Consider the following 18,164-nt stretch of genomic DNA (forward strand, 5'->3'; position numbering starts at 1 on the left):
TCTCTCTCTCTCTCTCTCTCTCTCTCTCTCTCTCTCTCTCTCTCTCTCTCTCTCTCTTCCCACCACTCCACCTCCCCTCTCCCCCTCAGCAATGGCTATTCGGATGTATTGTATCATTGTTGTGAGCTGAGAGATAAATGTGTGGCCGAAGTAGAGAATCTGGGGCTGATAGAGTGCAATGCTCTTTATTTTGGTGCAAAGATGAGTGAAGACCATTTGTGTCATTTTCACCAGCATTTTCTCTAATTGCCTCATTTGACATGTCAGCCATCATGTACCGAGCAATTTTTTTTTTGTCATGAAGACTGTCACAATGAAATCTGACGATATAATAGAGTATGGGTGGTATTTTGATTTCTGAAAATCTGAAACTTGAATGAGGCATAAAGGATTTGGCAGTTGTTAAATTTTTTGGACCCAGACAGTGTAACACAATAGCCCTTGCAGATGTTCGGTTCATATGATGGGACTTGTTCCCAGATCTCACATCTCAGAACTCTACATGTAGGAAATGCTTCTGCCTGTAACTGTTTGTTTTCACTGGGGCTGCAGCTGAAATCCTGCATATTCACTTACAGCTGGGCCTTGTTCTCCCTGCAGGAGCTACTGAATGGGGAACTAAAAGAGGGACATTTTCGGGAGGATCAATGCCCCCTGGAGGGTAAGTACATAATCTTGCTCCTGGAGCTGGGGAGAAAACTCAAAAGGCCACTTTCCTCCTTGGCACTTTAAAAACATCCACATGCGTATTCAAAAGTTCGAAGGAGCATTAGTAGCCTTTTGGAAATCTAGATTGAGATACTGACCCTGATCAGCTTTTCAAATAACCAGCATTCCTACATTGTGGTCAAAAATATGTATGGAGTGTTTGCAATTTAAAGATGTTAAACTACATAGCTTTTAGTGCCAATCTTTCTACACACATACTTATTATTTTCATTTTCAGTAATTCATTCTTCAAAAGCAGCTTACAATATGCTTTTAGTGTATACTATTCCCCCATGTTTTACAGGCTTAAACATAAACTCATAAACATGAACATTCGAAGAATCAAAATTTTGCCTGGATTGTAGAAGAATCATTTTTTTTATTCTATGCATGTTTGGATGATGCATGAAGCAATAACAGCAGCTTACTTTTATATAGTAATTGATAGTTAGCTACAAAGAACTTTTATATAGATTTTTTTATCTGATTTGAATATCAGCCCTGTAAGGTAGATGGCACAAGAAGAAATGCTTTCCTCCTCCCAGCATCAAGGTGGGGACCATAGATTTTGGATGGGAACTATACCACCAAATGTGTTTACTGTCAGATGTGCTCACATGTTTGCTGGAGTTTTTTAATTGTTAGGGTGGATTCAGGAAAGGAAAGGCCAAAATTAAATGATTGTGGCATAAAAACAAAAGGCAATGATTAAACTTAAAAAAAAAGAATTTTTAGCTCCATTTTATAGAACAGAAAACGAAGGCTTTGAAAAGTTAAATGATTGGCTTGATCACTCAGCTGATAAACTCTAGAGCCTGGATTTGAACCCAAGTCTTTCTCTACATTCTAGAGTGCTCCTTATATTCAACTCTAGAGTTTCTCAATATGAGCCCTAAATAGGAAAGGGCAAGTAACTAAACCCTAATTAGAAGAAGTGAGGGGTGGGAAAAGTTACATGATCATTCATATAGTTCTTGTGGTAAATACTGCCTTGCCCATCTACCATTTTGATTTCCTTTTTCATTCTCTCTGTCCCTAACCCCATTCTCTACCATCCTAGAGGAGAAACCAGGAAAAACAAGATCATATCTCTAGATGACAACAAAAAGGTTTCACTGATGGTTGGAATTATTCTTTCTGTATACCATCCATATACCTGTGAACTATTTACTCTCCTATAGGATCTTTATTAATTCTGTTAAAAGTTATTCAAAGCTATTTGGTAGAGGAGGCCAAAGGAAAACCTCTGTTCTCCTTACTCTTCCCTAGCCTAGAGGCTGCCCTTGAAGGACTGGGATGAGAGTAACTGAGAAGGCAAGAATACAGGTCCATATTTCTGAATCCTGATTCTGAGTATGCTGGTCCAACCAGTAGTGACATCCTTGACTCCTGGTGCAATTTATGAATGTTCAACACGTTCAATTAAATAATTATGCTGGAAAGATTCTATATTCTTCTTACCTAGTTTTTCTTTTGGTCTCACAGTTGCTCTTCCTCCTGAGAAGGTAGAAGGATGTGAAGGCTACGTACAGCCTTTTAATCTAGAAGATGGAGAAAAAAATGCCAATAAAGACATAAACCGAGGAATGGGGAAGAAGCGGTTAAATATTGATGTATGTTATGCTTGTTTAATTATAACGTCTCTTTCTCTGTACATTAGTTCATCAAGTCCTGAGCATGTTCAACACAGAGTTTGGCCCTCAAATTTGGGTTCCAATTTGACTTTTCAAGAAGGAAATTCTTTTCTACTCTAGCAAATTGCAGTGTGTTAAAATATGTGGTGGGATTGACTTTAAATTTGGCAAGTTTGTAGGGGGTAAAGATCCTGCCATGGAATTCTGCTAATAAGGCTAAAATTGTCTTGCATTGCATTAAAATCTTTAAAGAAATTCAGTATTTTGCTTGGCTTTGCACATTTTACACTACAGAAGTGATATAAAGTAAACTTTCACAAACAATTTAGAATTCCTTGGCTTGTGCACAAGGTGCCCATTATATGATATTTGGTATTATTGGAATAAAAAGTTATTATTTTGCAAGGCAAGCTACAGTTGGGGGTAGAGGGTTATGAAAGGATATTGTTTTTCCTTCTTCCCTCCTCCTCCATTGCTAAACTTAAAAAAAATCAAATGATGCACATTTATTAACCTCAGATTATATGAGAGATAACCATTTTTTGGCATTATCAACAATGTACACAGTAGATTGCTAGGGAGGACATTAGCCTGGCACCCAGAGGCAGAATTTATACCCATAACCCCCTTTCCTCCATTCTTCTCCTCACTGTGATTCAATTCCTTAATCTTCTTGCAGCCTTGGTTTTCCCATCTGCAAATTGGGAATAAATGATCTCAGGGATAATATCAGGACACATGAATCTACAAGGCCAATGTAGAAACTCCAAGAAAAGGTCTCAAAAGGGGTTTCCTGCATTCCACAGTTGACAAGTTGAATTATTAGTTCCCACCCAGAATGAGGAAGGAAAAAATTTTAGCCCACCATTTTCCCTGAAATGTTTGCTTCTAAGGTCTTTCAAATAGCTTTGGCCATAAACAAGGACTGTTTTTCTGTAGGAGTATTTAAAATTCATACTTAAAGTCATGTAAAGATTAAATTGTAAGCACTATAGCCCTTTCTTCCAACCTTAAAAATTATTTCCCATAAATGATTAAAGGCCTTGCCCTAACATAAAACCCATACTGGTATGCTTCACTCTATATAACAAATGTACTCCTACAAATACATAAAATATTGAGGCCCAGAAGGATTCCAACTGACCTTTTAATCTAAAGTCCTCCTTTAATAGATAAGAAAACTGACATTACCTAGTGAGTAAGGTGAAGGACTAGGACATGATCCAAACTCTTTTGACCCAGTCCAGTATTTTTCAACTTATTGTTCAATTGTTTTCAGTCAAGTATGACTCTTTGTGACCCCATTTGGGATTTTCTTGGAAAGACACTGGAGAGAGCAGTTAGGTAGCTCAGTGGATTGAGAGCCAGGCCCAGAGACAGGAGGTCCTAGGTTCAAATTTGGCCTCAGACACTTTCTAGCTGTGCAACCCTGGCCAAATCACTTAACCCCCATTGCCTACCCTTACCACTCTTCTGCCTTAGAACCAACACACAGTAGTAACTCTAAGACAGAAGGTAAGGGTTTTTATTTTTAAAAAAAAAAAAGATACTGGAATGATTTGCCATTTTTTTTTCACCAGTTCATTTCACAGATGATGAACTGAGGCAAACAAGGTCACACAGCTATTAAGTGTCTGACACTGGATTTGAAGTCAGGAAGATGAGTCTTCCTGACTCCAGGCCCAGCTCTCTATCTACTGTGTCACTTTATGTCAAATGAATTTTCATAAATGTAACCATTTTATTCAGATGCACCTGGGGAATCAAATAATTTTTCAAATCTGTTTTGTAAAACTGGATTTTTACAAATTAGATTGATCATATTTGCTTAAAGTTAGATATTTGCTTATAATTAAAATCAGAATGATAGATCAATAGAAGGCATATAAGCACATACAGAACATAAACTAAATGGAAGAGGAACAGTTAGGTGGCTTAGTGGATAGAGAGCCAGGCCTGGAGACTGAGAAGTCTTGGATTCAAATCTGGCCTTAAATACTTCCTAGCTGTATGACCCTGGGCAAGTCACTTAACTCCAGTTGCCTAGTCTTTGCCCCTCTTGGAAATGATACTTAGTATTGATCCTATGATGGCAGGTAAAGGTTTTAAAAAATAAAATAAATGGGGGAAGTTGTTAGCTTCCTCCTCTCCCCTACCTGTTATGTTCTATAAAACTGGAACAGAGACATGCTTCCATTCTTTGCTACATATGGCAAAGATGTCATATATTCTAGTTAGGATTTTTAGGTTTTGGTAAAAAAAAAAAATCGTTGTTTGCAGGAACTTCAATGCGATGTCTCAGTAGAAGATGACAATCGTCAAGAATGGACATTTACCCTGTATGATTTTGACAACAGTGGAAAAGTAACCAAAGAGGTAATATTTATTTTTACCTGGGAAAAAGTGGCCCCTTGACAGAATAGAATATAACTTTGTATATAGGGATTGGTCAGAATCAACCAAAATTTAGATGTGCCATAATCAAGGGCTCTCTCTGAAACCCATGCCTTCAATTCAAAAGCAACTTCAAGAGATCCAGCAAAAATAATAATAATAACTAGCGTGTGTACAGTGCTTACTATGTGCCAGACACTGTGTTAAGGGCTTTACAATGATTATCTCGTTTGATCCTCACAACAATCCTGAGAGGCAGGTGCTATTATTATCACCCCCATTTTACAGATAAAGAAACTGAGGTAAATAGGATTTAAGTGAGTTACCTGTGGTAATGCAGCTAGATTTGAATTCAAGTCTTTCTAGCCACTGAGTCACTTGGCTGCCCCTAGTACAGGCAAAAGACATCCCAAATACACCTGAAATAAGAACTGCCTTAGTCAATTTTCTTCTCTTTCTCTTCTGCCCATCTGCCCATGCCAGGGGCCTTCTTTGGTGATACACTGCCATATTGCTTCTTCAGGGATAATTCCATTAGCAGGAGCCTGCAAGTGCCAGCAGCCAGTCCAGGGACATATGTTAAGGGTCCTTTTGCCCTTATTTATCCCCAGCCTCAGGTGGCTAAGTGACCACTTCGGCCTTCTAAAAGAACTAGGCATCTAGAACTTAAGTTTGGGATAGGGATAAGAGAAAAACAAACTTGCATTGAGATCAAAATCTGTTTGAAAGGGGGCAGCTGGGTAGCTCAGTGGATTGAGAGCCAGGCTTAGAGATGGGAGGTCCTAGGTTCAAATCTGACCTCAGACACTTCCCAGCTGTGTGACCCTGGGCAAGTCACTTGACCCCCATTGCCTAGCCCTTACCACTCTTCTGCCTTGGAGCCAATACACAATATTGACTCCAAGATGGAAGGTAAGGGTTTAGAAAAAAATCTGTTTGAAATTTCAGTCACTTGGAGGTCATTTCAACAGCAATGAGAATACTTCCCTTCTTTCTGGAACTGTTGGGACTAAGCTCAAGACTATAACAAAGATGAAATTCTATCCCTGGCTACTACCTAGATGATGCTAGAGTTGCATCAGAGTTGTCTCAATCAAAGTAACAATTAAAAACAAAAAGTGAGGGGCAGCTGGGTGGCTCAGTGGATTGAGAGTCATGCCTACAGACAGGAAGTCCTGGGTTCAAATTTGTCCTCAGACACTTCCTAGCTGTGTGACCCTGGGCAAGTCACTTCACCTCCATTACCTAGTCCTTCCACTCTACTGCCTTGGAACCAATACACAATATTAATCCTAAGATGGAAGGTAAAGGTTTAAAAAAGAACAAAAACAAAGTGTGGATGAGTTGATTGCTTCGTTAAGTTGTTTAGAGATGAGACATTCATTAATTCTGGATGCTGATATTCTCTGCTTTGCTCCTTATGCAAGGACATGTCCAGCTTGATGCACACCATTTATGAAGTTGTAGATGCTTCAGTCAACCACTCTTCCACCAACAGCAAGACCCTCCGGGTGAAACTGACTGTGAGTCCTGAACCTTCGAGCAAGAGGAAGGAGGGACATCCAGGTGAGGATGCTGAATGACTGAGTGTATTAGCGGACTGCCGCATGTCACTTTTTATTGTAAAGCAATCCTAACCATGTGTCTTTTAGATCGAGAAGCTATTCGATGTAAAACCGAAGGCGAACACTCTGAAGAAATGAGGATTTCAGACAAGAGACTATCTGCTCATGTCAGGTAAGACACTAAAAAGTTTGGAGCCCTTTGACTGAAAGGTTTAATTTAAAAAGAAAAAAAAAATCCTGACTAGGCAATTGGGGACTTGCCTAAGGTCACACATCTAGAGAGTGACTTTGGAGAGCACTTCAAATTGAATGATGAGATCTAAAGCCACATCACCGAGCATTTAGAAAAGAGTGAAAAGAGAATAAGTGGGGCACCAAATGTAGCTTTCTCAAGTCAACTTGAAAAGGAGAAGAGAGATACAGGACAATAGCTGGCAGAGATGGCAGATGAGCAAGATTTGAGCCAGGTCTGTACTCTGTCCACTGAGCCACTTTGCTGCCCCTTTGGTTTCAATTTATATGAGGAAAGATCACAGAGAAATTAGTAAACAGTGCCAAGCTTTCAGTTTTGGTCAAATCACACTCAATGAAACAAATAGAAACAAATATTTTTGGCCAAATCACACTCAATAAAAAAAAATAGAAACAAACAACATGAAAGAGATGACATCCACCAAAAAGAAATGTTCAAAGTCTAGGACATGCCCTTGTGTTCATTATACTTCATTTAAAAGAACCAGGGATTGGGACAGCTAGGTGGCTCAGTGGACAGAGAGCCAATCCTGGAGATAGGAGGTTCTGAATTCAAATTTGACCTTCCCCCCCAGACATTTCCTAGTTGTGTGACCTTGAACAAGTCACTTAACGCTAATTGCCTAGCCTTTACCACATTTCTACCTTAGAACTGATACCTTATATTGATTGTAAGACAAAAGGTAAAGGTTATTTGTTTTTTTATTCACTTTCTCCTTGCTTTTTCCTCTTATAAATGTCGGTCATTTAAATTGTCTAAGTGTGAAGTAGAAATATAATATGATATCCTCAAATATGTGAGATTTTTTAATATTTTATTGTGATTTATTTCCTGTAAATCATTGATATTCATTATAGACAGTGTTGTCTAGTATTACATGTCTTCTCTAACAGATTGACCTTCTTTCTCTAACCGTCGTTCTCTCCATGTGTTCCTTCTCTCCTATCTACAAATACACCCAAGTTTCCCCTGTCCTTAAAAAAAACTGTTCACTCGATACTGCCATCTCTGCTAGCTATTGTCCCATATCTCTCTTCTCCTTTTCATTTTGGCTTGAGAAATTTGTCTACATTTGGTGCCTCCTCTTATTTGGTGCCTCCACATACTCTCCTCTCACTCTCTTCTAAGTCCTCTTTGATGTGGCTTCAGATGTCATCATTCAATCTGAAATGCTCTCCAAAGTTACTAATAACCTTAATTTAATTGCCTAATCTAATTTATTTTTCTTCTTCTTTCTTGCCTTCTCCTCAGCATTTGACACCTTTGATTTCCTTCTCTATTGAGTATTTTTTCCTCTCTGGGTTTTCATGATACTAGTGCCTTCCAAGCCACTTTTGCAGCATCTATATCCACATCACTCTGACTACTGGGAGTGGGTCCTTCAGTGGGTCCCCTTCTTTTTTTCTCTCTATTCTTTTAGTTCCTGGACTCATCAGTACCCATAAATTCAATTATCAACTTGGTGGAAGTCAAGCCCCTATTTATCTGGCTATTTATTTCTTTATCCTAGGTCTATTTATCCATCTCTTGTCTTTCTCCACAGCTTTAATCTTGCTTCACCAACTGCCTATTACATGTTTTAAAATGGGTATCCCAAAGGTAACTCAAAATCAGCAATTCCAAAATAGGGCTCATTATCTTTCCTCCCTTTTAATCCACACTTGTCTGTTACTACTGAGAATACCATTATCCTTCCAGTTATTCTGGGTCACAACCTCAGAAGCATACTTGACTCCTAATACTCATTCATCCCACATATCCAATCAGTTGCCAAATCCTGATATTTCTAGCTCTATAACATCTCTTGTATTATCCCCTTCTCTAGTTCAGACCCTTATCACCTCTTCCCTGGATTATTACAATAATCTCCTAATTGGTCTGCCCGACTCAAGTCTTCCCCTATTCCATTCCATCCTCTACTCAGATGCCATAATTGTTTTCCTAAAGTGAGGATCTATCAATGTTACCTCCCTCCTCAGTAAACTCACAAGGCTCCTCATTAATCAGGACCAAATAAGAATTGCTGTATTTGACATTTAAAGTTCTTTGTAACTTGACCCTTCATACTATTCCACTTACCTTCACACAGTCTGCGATCCAGTTATATTGGCATATTTGCTGTTCCTCTAACATAACATTCTATCTACTACTTCTGCGTCTTTGCCTTGGATGTCTACCATATCTGGAATGCCATCCCTCCTCACTTCTACCTACTGGCTTCTCCAGCTTCCTTTGAGACTCAACTCAAGCATCCCATTCTGCAGAAGAATGGGATTACTCTTTCCCCTAGATGTTAGCATCTTCCCCTCTAAGGTTTTGTTGTGTGTTTACTTTGTATATACTTTGTGTATGCCTATATACATATACAAGTATCCCTTCCACATTTATGACTTTCCCCATCATGGTTTCAATATATGGTGGGTCTGCATAATAAATTAAATAGGACTTTGGAGGTGGGGAGTGTTTTGAGGAAGAAAAAGTTTAGAAACTCAGAAATGCACAAAATATATTTGTAGTATTGTGTAATATCAACATATTTTATTTTTAATACAAAAAATACTGTAAACACCCCATAAAGGAAAAAGAAAAAAATTCAGATTTTTCCAGATTAAAGGAAAGGCCAAAAAATCTGGATTTTCCAGATAGTAGGGTCATTGTACCCCTCATCCCCCTCAATGTAGAATGGATTTCCCCCACTGGAATGTAAACTACTTGAGGGCAAGGTCTGTTTTCATTTTTTTTTTTTTGCATATGTATCCACAGCACCTAACACAGTACCTTGCATATTGTAAATGATGAACAGTTGTAGATTGACTAGAGAGCACTGAGCTTGGCTGCAGAACATGGATTTTGTTTTGGTTTTTTTTCCAGTTCTGCTACCTACTAATTAGACGATCCTGGGCCAATCATTTTACCTCTCAAAATGAACCCATCTTAATATAAGCCATTATTAATGTAATGCTCTTAACACCTCAATTAGCCCTTTGTTATCTTTTAAGTATAAATGAAATAATCATCACAGTAAATCACATTTATATAGCAATTTCAGCTTTTGAAAACTCTTCATCAAGTAGTAGTGCAAATGTTATTCTCCTCCTCAGACAGTTAAAACTCAAAAAGGCTAAGTGAATTGAAGATGGCCACGCAAATTAGAAATATGGGAGCTAGGATTCCAAATTAGATCTCTTGAGTTCAAGCATAGCATTCCTTCTGCCTCATCACACTGCCTTAAGTAGGAATTGTGAATGTGTGTGCTTATGTCAGTATGAATTTTCTCTTGTAACTAATTAGATTCCTGTCCTATCCATTTCCTAACGCCGCAGGAAGTCAAACAATGACCACCACCATTACACCGTGCGTGAGCAGTACTGTGTTGATGAAAATACCGAGAGAAGGAACCACTATCTTGACCTTGCTGGAATTGAGAACTACACTTCAAAATTTGGGCCAGGTAGACACTCAAACCAGATACAAAGAGCCTTTGATTGTAGATGATCCTCTTCTTTGGGGTCCAGATGCTAAACAGGATAAAGACTTCTAAAGTTCATATAAAATAAAATCTAATTTTATCATCATTCTTTAGAGTGTAGGGAAATTCATCCCCTATTTATTTATTGAATATGTGATTTATAAAACTTACGCAAGCTAATTTGGAGAGTTTTGTCTTTCCAGTTTCTCTTCCCTATAACTTTATTGTTAATCACTCATGTATAACTCTTCATGACCCCACGGACCATACTTGTCCACTGGGTTTTCTTGGTAAAAATACTGGAGCAGCATGCCATTTCCTTTTTTAGTGGATTGAGGCAAACAGAGGCTAAGTGATTTGCCCAAAGTCACATCTAGTGAGTGTCTGAAGCAGGATTTGAACCTAGGTCTTCCTGATTCCAGACCCAGCTCTCTATCCACTGAGCCATCTAGCCACCTCCAAATAACTACATGAAATATAAAATTATCTACATATGATACAATATGAATTCACATACCAATAATGCTCAATGTGGCAAGTGGGAAAAGGACAATAGCATCTTTCTGTCTCAGTTTTGTGCATCAAATATTATTGAATAAGTTGAAGAAAGATTCCATGGAATTTCTGGATTCTCCCAGATTTTTGTATTGATGAATTATCAGGGAAACTCAGAACGTGGAATCTGATCAATGCTCCCCGAGTCTAGTGGGCCAAAAAAATGGCCCTCCAGCTACTATAAAGACCTATAGCAATGAGGAGCTAAGCACCAGTGAAGGCACTCCTATTGATACAGAAAGTGTCTGCATTGTCATCCTTTTCCAGAGGAGAGAATGCGTGTATTTATTTCAGTACATTGTACAAAGGCAGCTGGACTTGGAGTTAGGAAGTGGTTCTTATTTAGTCATTTTCAGCTATGTCCTACCTTTCATAGGGGTTTTCTTGAGTAAACTAGGACATGGTCCATTCAAGCCAGATAATTCAATCTCAGACAAATTTAGTTTATTTCTTAAGAATTCCCTTCAAATCTCTTTGTTTTGATTTTTGGTCTGAACCTATGAGTTCATCGGTTGTAGAAAACTCAGTGAAGAATTTCCCTTCTTCAATGCAGATCAACAATTATTCCAAAATGTATATATTTACATACTTTTAACTTTATTACCTCCAGGCAACTATCTAAGTTGGGGTTTTCTTGGCGAAAATACTATAGTGATTTGCCATTTCCTTCTCCAGTTTATTTTGCAGATGAGGAACTGAGGCAATCAAGGTTTAGTGGCTTGCCCAAGGTCATACTGCTAGTCAGTGTCTGAGGCCAAATTTCATCTCAGGTCTTCCTGACTTCAGGCCCACTAGTGCATCCACTGTACCAACTCACTGCCCCTAGGAAAAAGGAAGACCAGCTAAATACTGCTGAGTTCAGATCCTATCTTAGATACTAGCTATGTGGCTCCATTTAACCTCCCTCGACCTCAAATTCCTCTTTGTTAAAGTGGGAATAATAATGAATGTTCTATAAGTGATAAACATCATCATCATTATTATTATTGCATAATTCAAGTGCACATTTAGGATGAGAAATAACTAACATGTACAAGTGTGGATGGTCATTTGTTTCCATAGAACCTGAGCCTGTGTTACATTTCATCACGACCTGGGCCTGGAACCAATATATTCTATTCTGACATATTTAAAGGGTGCTTCTAGTGAAATGAGTCATGGTTTGTTCTTAATGGCTTCTTCCTAGGCTTTTTTGCTATATTTTGTTAGTCTCTAAAGACCTAAAAAAAGGAAAAAAGCAGAGGGTGATTGTTTTCATCTAAATAGCATAGAGCGGAAAAGCTATTGTAGAAATGTTCTTAAATTATCCTGACCCACGAGATTAACAAAACAGTTAGGCATAACCCGTCCAAAAACTGCCTAATGACTTCTAAATCCAAACTAAACTTGAAAGTGTTTTTTTTTTCTTTCCGGAAGTACCAATAGTTTAACTGATCTATCCGGTTTTTCTAACAATAGGTCAGATTAATGCATTACTTAAGGGGCATTTCCTATGGGATACTTCTTCCATCAACAGTGGTGCTTGTGCATAGAGAGAGCTGGAAAAAAAAAAAACCACACCCACACACACTTTAGAAAGGAATGCTAGGAGAAGCTAGGTGGCTCAGTGGATAGTGAGCCAGGTCTGGAGATGGGAGGTCTTGGGTTCCAGTCAGGTCTCAGACACTTCCTAACTGTGAAATCCTGGGCAAGTCTTTATGACTTCTGCCTTAGAATTGCTCCTTAGTATCAATTCCAAGACAGAAGATAAGGGAGGACAGAGACAGAGACAGAGAGAGGGAGAGGAAGAGAAAGAAAGAGAAAAAGAGAGGAAGGAAGGAAGGAAGGAAGGAAGGAAGGAAGGAAGGAAGGAAGGAAGGGTTTCTTAAACTAATGAAATCAGTTTCACACCAAAAAATAAAATAAGGAGATCTGAAGTGAATTCTTAAAATTAACAAACTTGAAGTAGCTAGGTTGCTCAGTGGATAGAGTAACAGGCCTGAAGACAGGAAGTTCTAGGCTCAAATCTATTCTCAGACACTTCCTAGCTGTGTGACCCTGGGTAAGTCACTTAGCCCCAAATCCCTAGCCTTTACACCTCTTCTGCCTTGGAACCAGTATTGTTCCAAAAAACCAATAGGCATTGACTCTATGATAGAAGGTAAGGATTTAAAAAAAAATCAATAAAATTAATTTGCCTAAGATTGAATTGAATGGCTTCAAAGGATGCCTTCTATTACTCAAGATAGAATCTACACTTCAAAAACTCTGGTAGCAGATCAGATGCTTAAAGCTATTTATAAGCAATATTACCTGGACATTTCTACTTCTCATGTACCTAAGGAGTCAATTCTGGACCTTTGAAAATTTCCCTTTGGTACAATGTCATGGTGCAATGGAGTGCTGCATTTGGAGTCAGAGAATCCAGGCAAGGCATTCAACATCATGGTATCTCAGTTTCCAAATCCAAATAATAATAATAGTTAGTCCTTATCCACCTCCAGAGAAGGAATCATTGGAGTTCTCTTTCACATCAGTGTATTTATGGCTGGATTTGGGGGCTTTTGTCATATATGAGTTTGCTCTTACAACAATGACCAATATGGAATTGTGTTTTGTATGACATTAAAAAATGAAAATAATAATAATAATAATAATAGTTAGCTGTTATATAGTACTTTAAGATTTACAAAGCATTTTACAAATATTACTTTATCCTTAACCCTAAGGGGTAGGTTCTATCATTATCTCCATTTTACAGATGGGGATGCTGAAGCAAACGGGTTACCTGAATTGCCTGGGGGTCACAGGGTTCATTGTCTAAGGTGGGATTTGAACTTGGGTCTTCCTGACTCTAGGTCCAGTACTCTATCCACTGGGCTTCTAGTTGCCCCAAAAATGAGAGATTTGGGCTAGGTGGTTGCTTCCAGCTTGAAATCTATTAATCCATATTTTAATGAATGCATATTACTTAACCATAATGAAGACTCCATATCATTACAAGATGATAAGGAGTACAGCAATCGGTCAGCAAACATTTATAAAACATGCACAAAGCATTGGTTGCTTGCATTTTCATACCCCCGCCACAGAGGGAGCTTAGGAGCAAGGTCTTGACCCTCCACCCCCATGTATTTGCAGGCTCCCCTCCGGCGCAGCCCAAACAAGAACACCACGGCAGAGCCTCCCATTCCCAGAACAGGTCCCGCTCCCAGGAGTCCGAGGCTCACGTGGTGCACCATCGGAGGTCCCAGGTGCTCGCCGATTACGCGGTCCCCCTGGCGGCTGAACCCACCCCGAGGGTCCTGGAGATGCAGCAGAGGCTCAAAGGCCAGGAGAAGCAGTTCCTGAAGTCGCCCAAAGGCTCTGGCAAGATGCCGGCCGTGACGGGTGGCAGCGGGGGTGGGAAGCCGGGGAAAGCGTTTAACTATTACATGCCCGCCGCCCCCTCCCCGGCCGCCCAGGATGTGTACCACCTCCAGCAGCAGCCGCACGCTCACAAGAAGTACCGGCAGAAGGCGAAGGACTCGCACTCCCCGCTGAAAGCCACTCACTCCCAGCCCGCCGTCCTGGAGCATGAGGTGATCCGGGATTTACCCCCTGTGCTAACCAACGAGGGCTACGTCATTCCCGTCATTCAGAGACACGAGCATCACCACCACCACGAACATCACCACCATCACCACTATCACCACTACCACCAGTCCTGAGGGAGGACCCGAGCTTCCGTTCTGAGTCAACCCCGGGGACTCGGTCTCCAGGAATGGACGAAAGAGAGTGGGGGGGACGGCGAGGACCGGGTCAGAAGGGAAAGGGGAGAGTGTATTCATCTGTTTACTAATTATAGCATTGGGGTTCTCCTTCCTTCTGAAATGAAGCACTGGCACACATGCAAAAGTGCTCAATTTATTATTGCTTTTCACTAAAAAACAAAAACAAGCCACCCTACAGATTTGCATAAAGAATATTATTGTCTTTTATAGTAAATATTTAGCTCTAGATCTCAGGTGTGGGTACAGCTACAAAGTTGTGCCATGATGCTCTACAGAGAGGTCATTTAAAAAAAAAATACTGTAGTCTCATTGTGTTTTTAAGGAATGCCTTTGAGGCCACTGCCACCTCTCCGAACGCTGTTTTGTGTACTCCATAAAAACCGTATATATATTTGTAGAAAGATAAATTTATATCTGCTTATGTTTATAATTCCAAGATGAGGCCTTCTTTTTGGTAAAGAAATAATAATAATAATCTCTGCTCAGATGATCTTACGATATTTTTCTCACATCTTTGTTGATTCTTTCTATTGGTGCTTCCAAGTATTTCCTGGGAGAATCGTCTGACGATTGGTAGCTAACCTGTGAACATAGGTTGTGTGTGTCCCGAGTGAATGTAATGCATTGTAACCTTTAAAATAATTTATTTGCTATTAGATCCTCATGGTGGTCTTACGAACAACTTTCTCATGGTCTGCAAAGCTGTGTGGGTGGTTCCTTTTGATACGGGGTGGGAAGCACTGAACACATAGTGAGGGAGAGGCAGTAAGTAGCTTGGTGATGAGTGTTTGCTGTTGGTCTGAATGTCGTTGCTGTTCCTGGGCAAGGGAACTTAAGAGGCTTTCTGCCTGAGACCCAGCCACCCGAGTCATGTAACCCAACCCAACGAGCAGTGAACTAGAGAGACTCTAGTGGGACATCAGTTCAAATCCCAGCTCTTGCCACAAAAATGGTGGTATTACTATGGTTGAGTCATGACCCTTCTGGGTCTCAGTTTCCTCATCTGTAAAGAGGTTCTTTTGATATCCCTTAAGTCTCTTCCAGCTTCCAAGCTCAATGACTCAAAGGAATGTTAGATCTGAGGGGAAAAGGAAAGAGAAGAAAAAGGTAGACATAGTTATTTGCTATTTCCTTATAGGGATGCTAGTCCTCAAGCAAACTAAGGAAAAGGAGTCCTTTTCATTTGGGGAATCCCCAACAACTAAGTGGATTCAACAGACAGATAGTGGAATCGTAGTGGAGATATGGGTGGTTTTGGAGGGGGAAGGGAGCAGAAGGGGTTGGGTCACTGCATTGAAGGCAGGATTCTGGTCCTAGTTCTAGGACTTTAAGCTTGATTTGTTTGTGCCTCAGTTTCCTGATCTCTAAAATGGGAATCTCCCACACTGGAAGGATAATGGATGGGTTTTATTGTGAGTCAGTCATATGAAGAATAGAGAATGGCATGATATTAATTGGAAGTATTGTAACTATGATACAACTACTCTCTGAGTTGAGAAAATAGACATTTAAATTCCCATATCCCCTCTAAAGCTACCTTCCTTTTAATAGTTAAGTCACCTATTTCAATTAGAAAAAGGACAAAATATTGGGGATAAACTACCCAAGAGCTGGGCAGTACCTTGAATGAATTTTAGTGTTCTGCAATGTAAGGTGAGCAGTTGAGACTCACAGTTCTGGTTAAGATAGGGAAGTGTACGGGATACACTAATGGAAAGGTAAGAGATATGTTGTTTGGGTTTTTTGTTTTTTTAGGGGGGGATTTGTGAATTTGTATATCTGACCTTGTATTTGCTTTCTTAACATTGTACTAGTAAAACAATAAGCAACATTTCATTGGATTTTTTTTTCAGATGTCATAATAAAGTGTGTCTTTGTAACATTATACACTACTTTAAAAGTAAGCTTTTCCTCATATATACAGTCCATATATATCTATGTCAATGTACGATTATAGATATATAGATATGCACACCGTATATATATGCACTTGCTATATAGAGAGCATATCTATCTGTATATATACATTTATATAAAAAGAAAATTAATATATATATATACATACACACATGACTCCATATTTATGGATAAAGTTATATCTTTTCCATTATGCTGCTCTCAAAGAAAAACTGAATTCTAAACTAGATTAATGATAGAGGGAACAAGTTCTATACCATTGCCTCACATTATAGAGACCAAGTAATCGATGAGAATTTTGGCTCTTTGTAAATAGAAGTTTGGTTGTCGGAGCAAAAGAAGCCCCTACTTTCTTCGAGGCACTTATTCCTATTGTGCTCCCATTTATAGGTTTTTTTACAATTGTGTCCAGTTGGAAAAGCAATTGGTTTCCCCTTCCATAATCTGAGGCTATATTTGACTCACACAGAAAGGGAAGTTGAAGAATTGAGGGAATGATCTGGCTCATTTGATCCCCAAACATCCTTTTTGTCTTAGCTTTCTAAATGTATCAAGGCAAAAGGCCACTATGCAGGAGGAGGGAGGCTACGGGGGGCCAGGGCTGCCCTCTTTCACATTCCGTTTGCATGGGATCTTTGTGAACGCCTATGTGCCACTAAGTGTTTTGGACAGTATTCTTCCAATAAAATCCTAGTGTAACAAAGTAGCTCACATCACTGTATGGATATTTTTTTTTTTGCAAAAAAAAATGCTTTGTAATAGCTGTATTGGATTTCATTTGTACATGGACTTAAATAAATTCATTATTTATTTAGTTCCAGCAGATTTATTGAGTGTTGTATGAGAGTCTCGAGCATAATATTACAGTCTGAAGACTGAGCTGTACTGCAATCAACCTGTCAGCTCACTGACGAGGGGGTGGGAATATGAAGAAGAGATGGTATTTCTCCACCGCCCCTCTGAATTTTGGCTTTGAGTTATTTGAATTCAGATCCTTGTTTGAAATGGCTTTAAGACACTCCTTCCTTCGCTGATGAAGGCAATGAAACACTTTCGGGTCAAAACCAAGAGCTGAACAAGTACAATTTTGGTGAGGGAGTCTAGGAAGCCAACCACCAGCTGGATGTCATTCCTGCATTTCCTTCTTTCCTTCTCTCCCCCACCTCATTTCCTATTTGTAGCCTGGAAGCTTGGCAGCAGGAAGAACACAACCCCTATAGCAGGCTACTTAAAGCAGGGCAAAAAGTCAGAAACCTGGGAACTCCAAGTGGGGACCCTGGAGAAAGTATATTGGAGAATAATGGTTACATCTATTTAAAGAAACAATTAGAGGGGGCAGCTGGATAGCTCAGTGGCTTGAGAGACAGGAGGTCCTAGGTTCAAATCTGGCCTCAGACACTTCCCAGCTGTGTGACCCTGGGCAAGTCACTTGACCCATATTGCCTAGCCCTTACCACTCTTCTGTCTTGGAACAAATACATAGTATTGATTCTAAGACGGAAGGTAAGGGTTAGAAAAAGACAACAAAACACTAGAAAGCAGAGGAATAAATGGACCCTTTCTTAAACTGATAAGTAATGCCCATTTAAAAACAAGAACAATGGGCAGCTGGGTAGCTCAGTGTATTGAGAGCCAGGCCTAGAGACGGGAGGTCCTAGGTTCAAATCTGGCCTCAGACACTTCCCAGCTGTGTGACCCTGGGCAAGTCACTTGACCCCCATTGCCTACCCTTACCACTCTTCCACCAAGGAACTAATTCACAGAAGTTAACAGTTTAAAAATATAAAAAAATAATAATAATAAAAAATAAAAACAAGAACAAGCATTATCTGTAATGGAGATAAACCAGAAGTCTTCTCAGTAAGATCAGGGGTGAAGCAAGGATGTCCATTATCCCACTATTATTTAATATTGTAC

At 39.5% G+C, this 18,164-nt stretch overlaps 1 protein-coding gene across 1 annotated transcript in view; it reads left to right on the top strand.

Moving 5' to 3' along the window:
* The window catches only part of NKD2 (NKD inhibitor of WNT signaling pathway 2), a 97,606-nt gene extending 83,115 nt beyond the window's left edge, over positions 1-14,491 (top strand). Inside the window, exons 4-10 of the mRNA XM_044665277.1 lie at positions 601-661; positions 2,194-2,321; positions 4,623-4,718; positions 6,164-6,302; positions 6,389-6,473; positions 9,878-10,005; positions 13,699-14,491. Coding sequence (XP_044521212.1) covers positions 601-661; positions 2,194-2,321; positions 4,623-4,718; positions 6,164-6,302; positions 6,389-6,473; positions 9,878-10,005; positions 13,699-14,267 — 1,206 coding nt within the window. The 3' untranslated portion in view covers positions 14,268-14,491. The remainder of the gene's footprint in view (positions 1-600; positions 662-2,193; positions 2,322-4,622; positions 4,719-6,163; positions 6,303-6,388; positions 6,474-9,877; positions 10,006-13,698) is intronic.
* The last annotated feature ends 3,673 nt before the right edge of the window (positions 14,492-18,164 follow it).

This window comes from Gracilinanus agilis, chromosome 1 (assembly GCF_016433145.1).
Source record: "Gracilinanus agilis isolate LMUSP501 chromosome 1, AgileGrace, whole genome shotgun sequence".
NCBI classification, from domain to species: Eukaryota; Metazoa; Chordata; class Mammalia; order Didelphimorphia; family Didelphidae; genus Gracilinanus; species Gracilinanus agilis.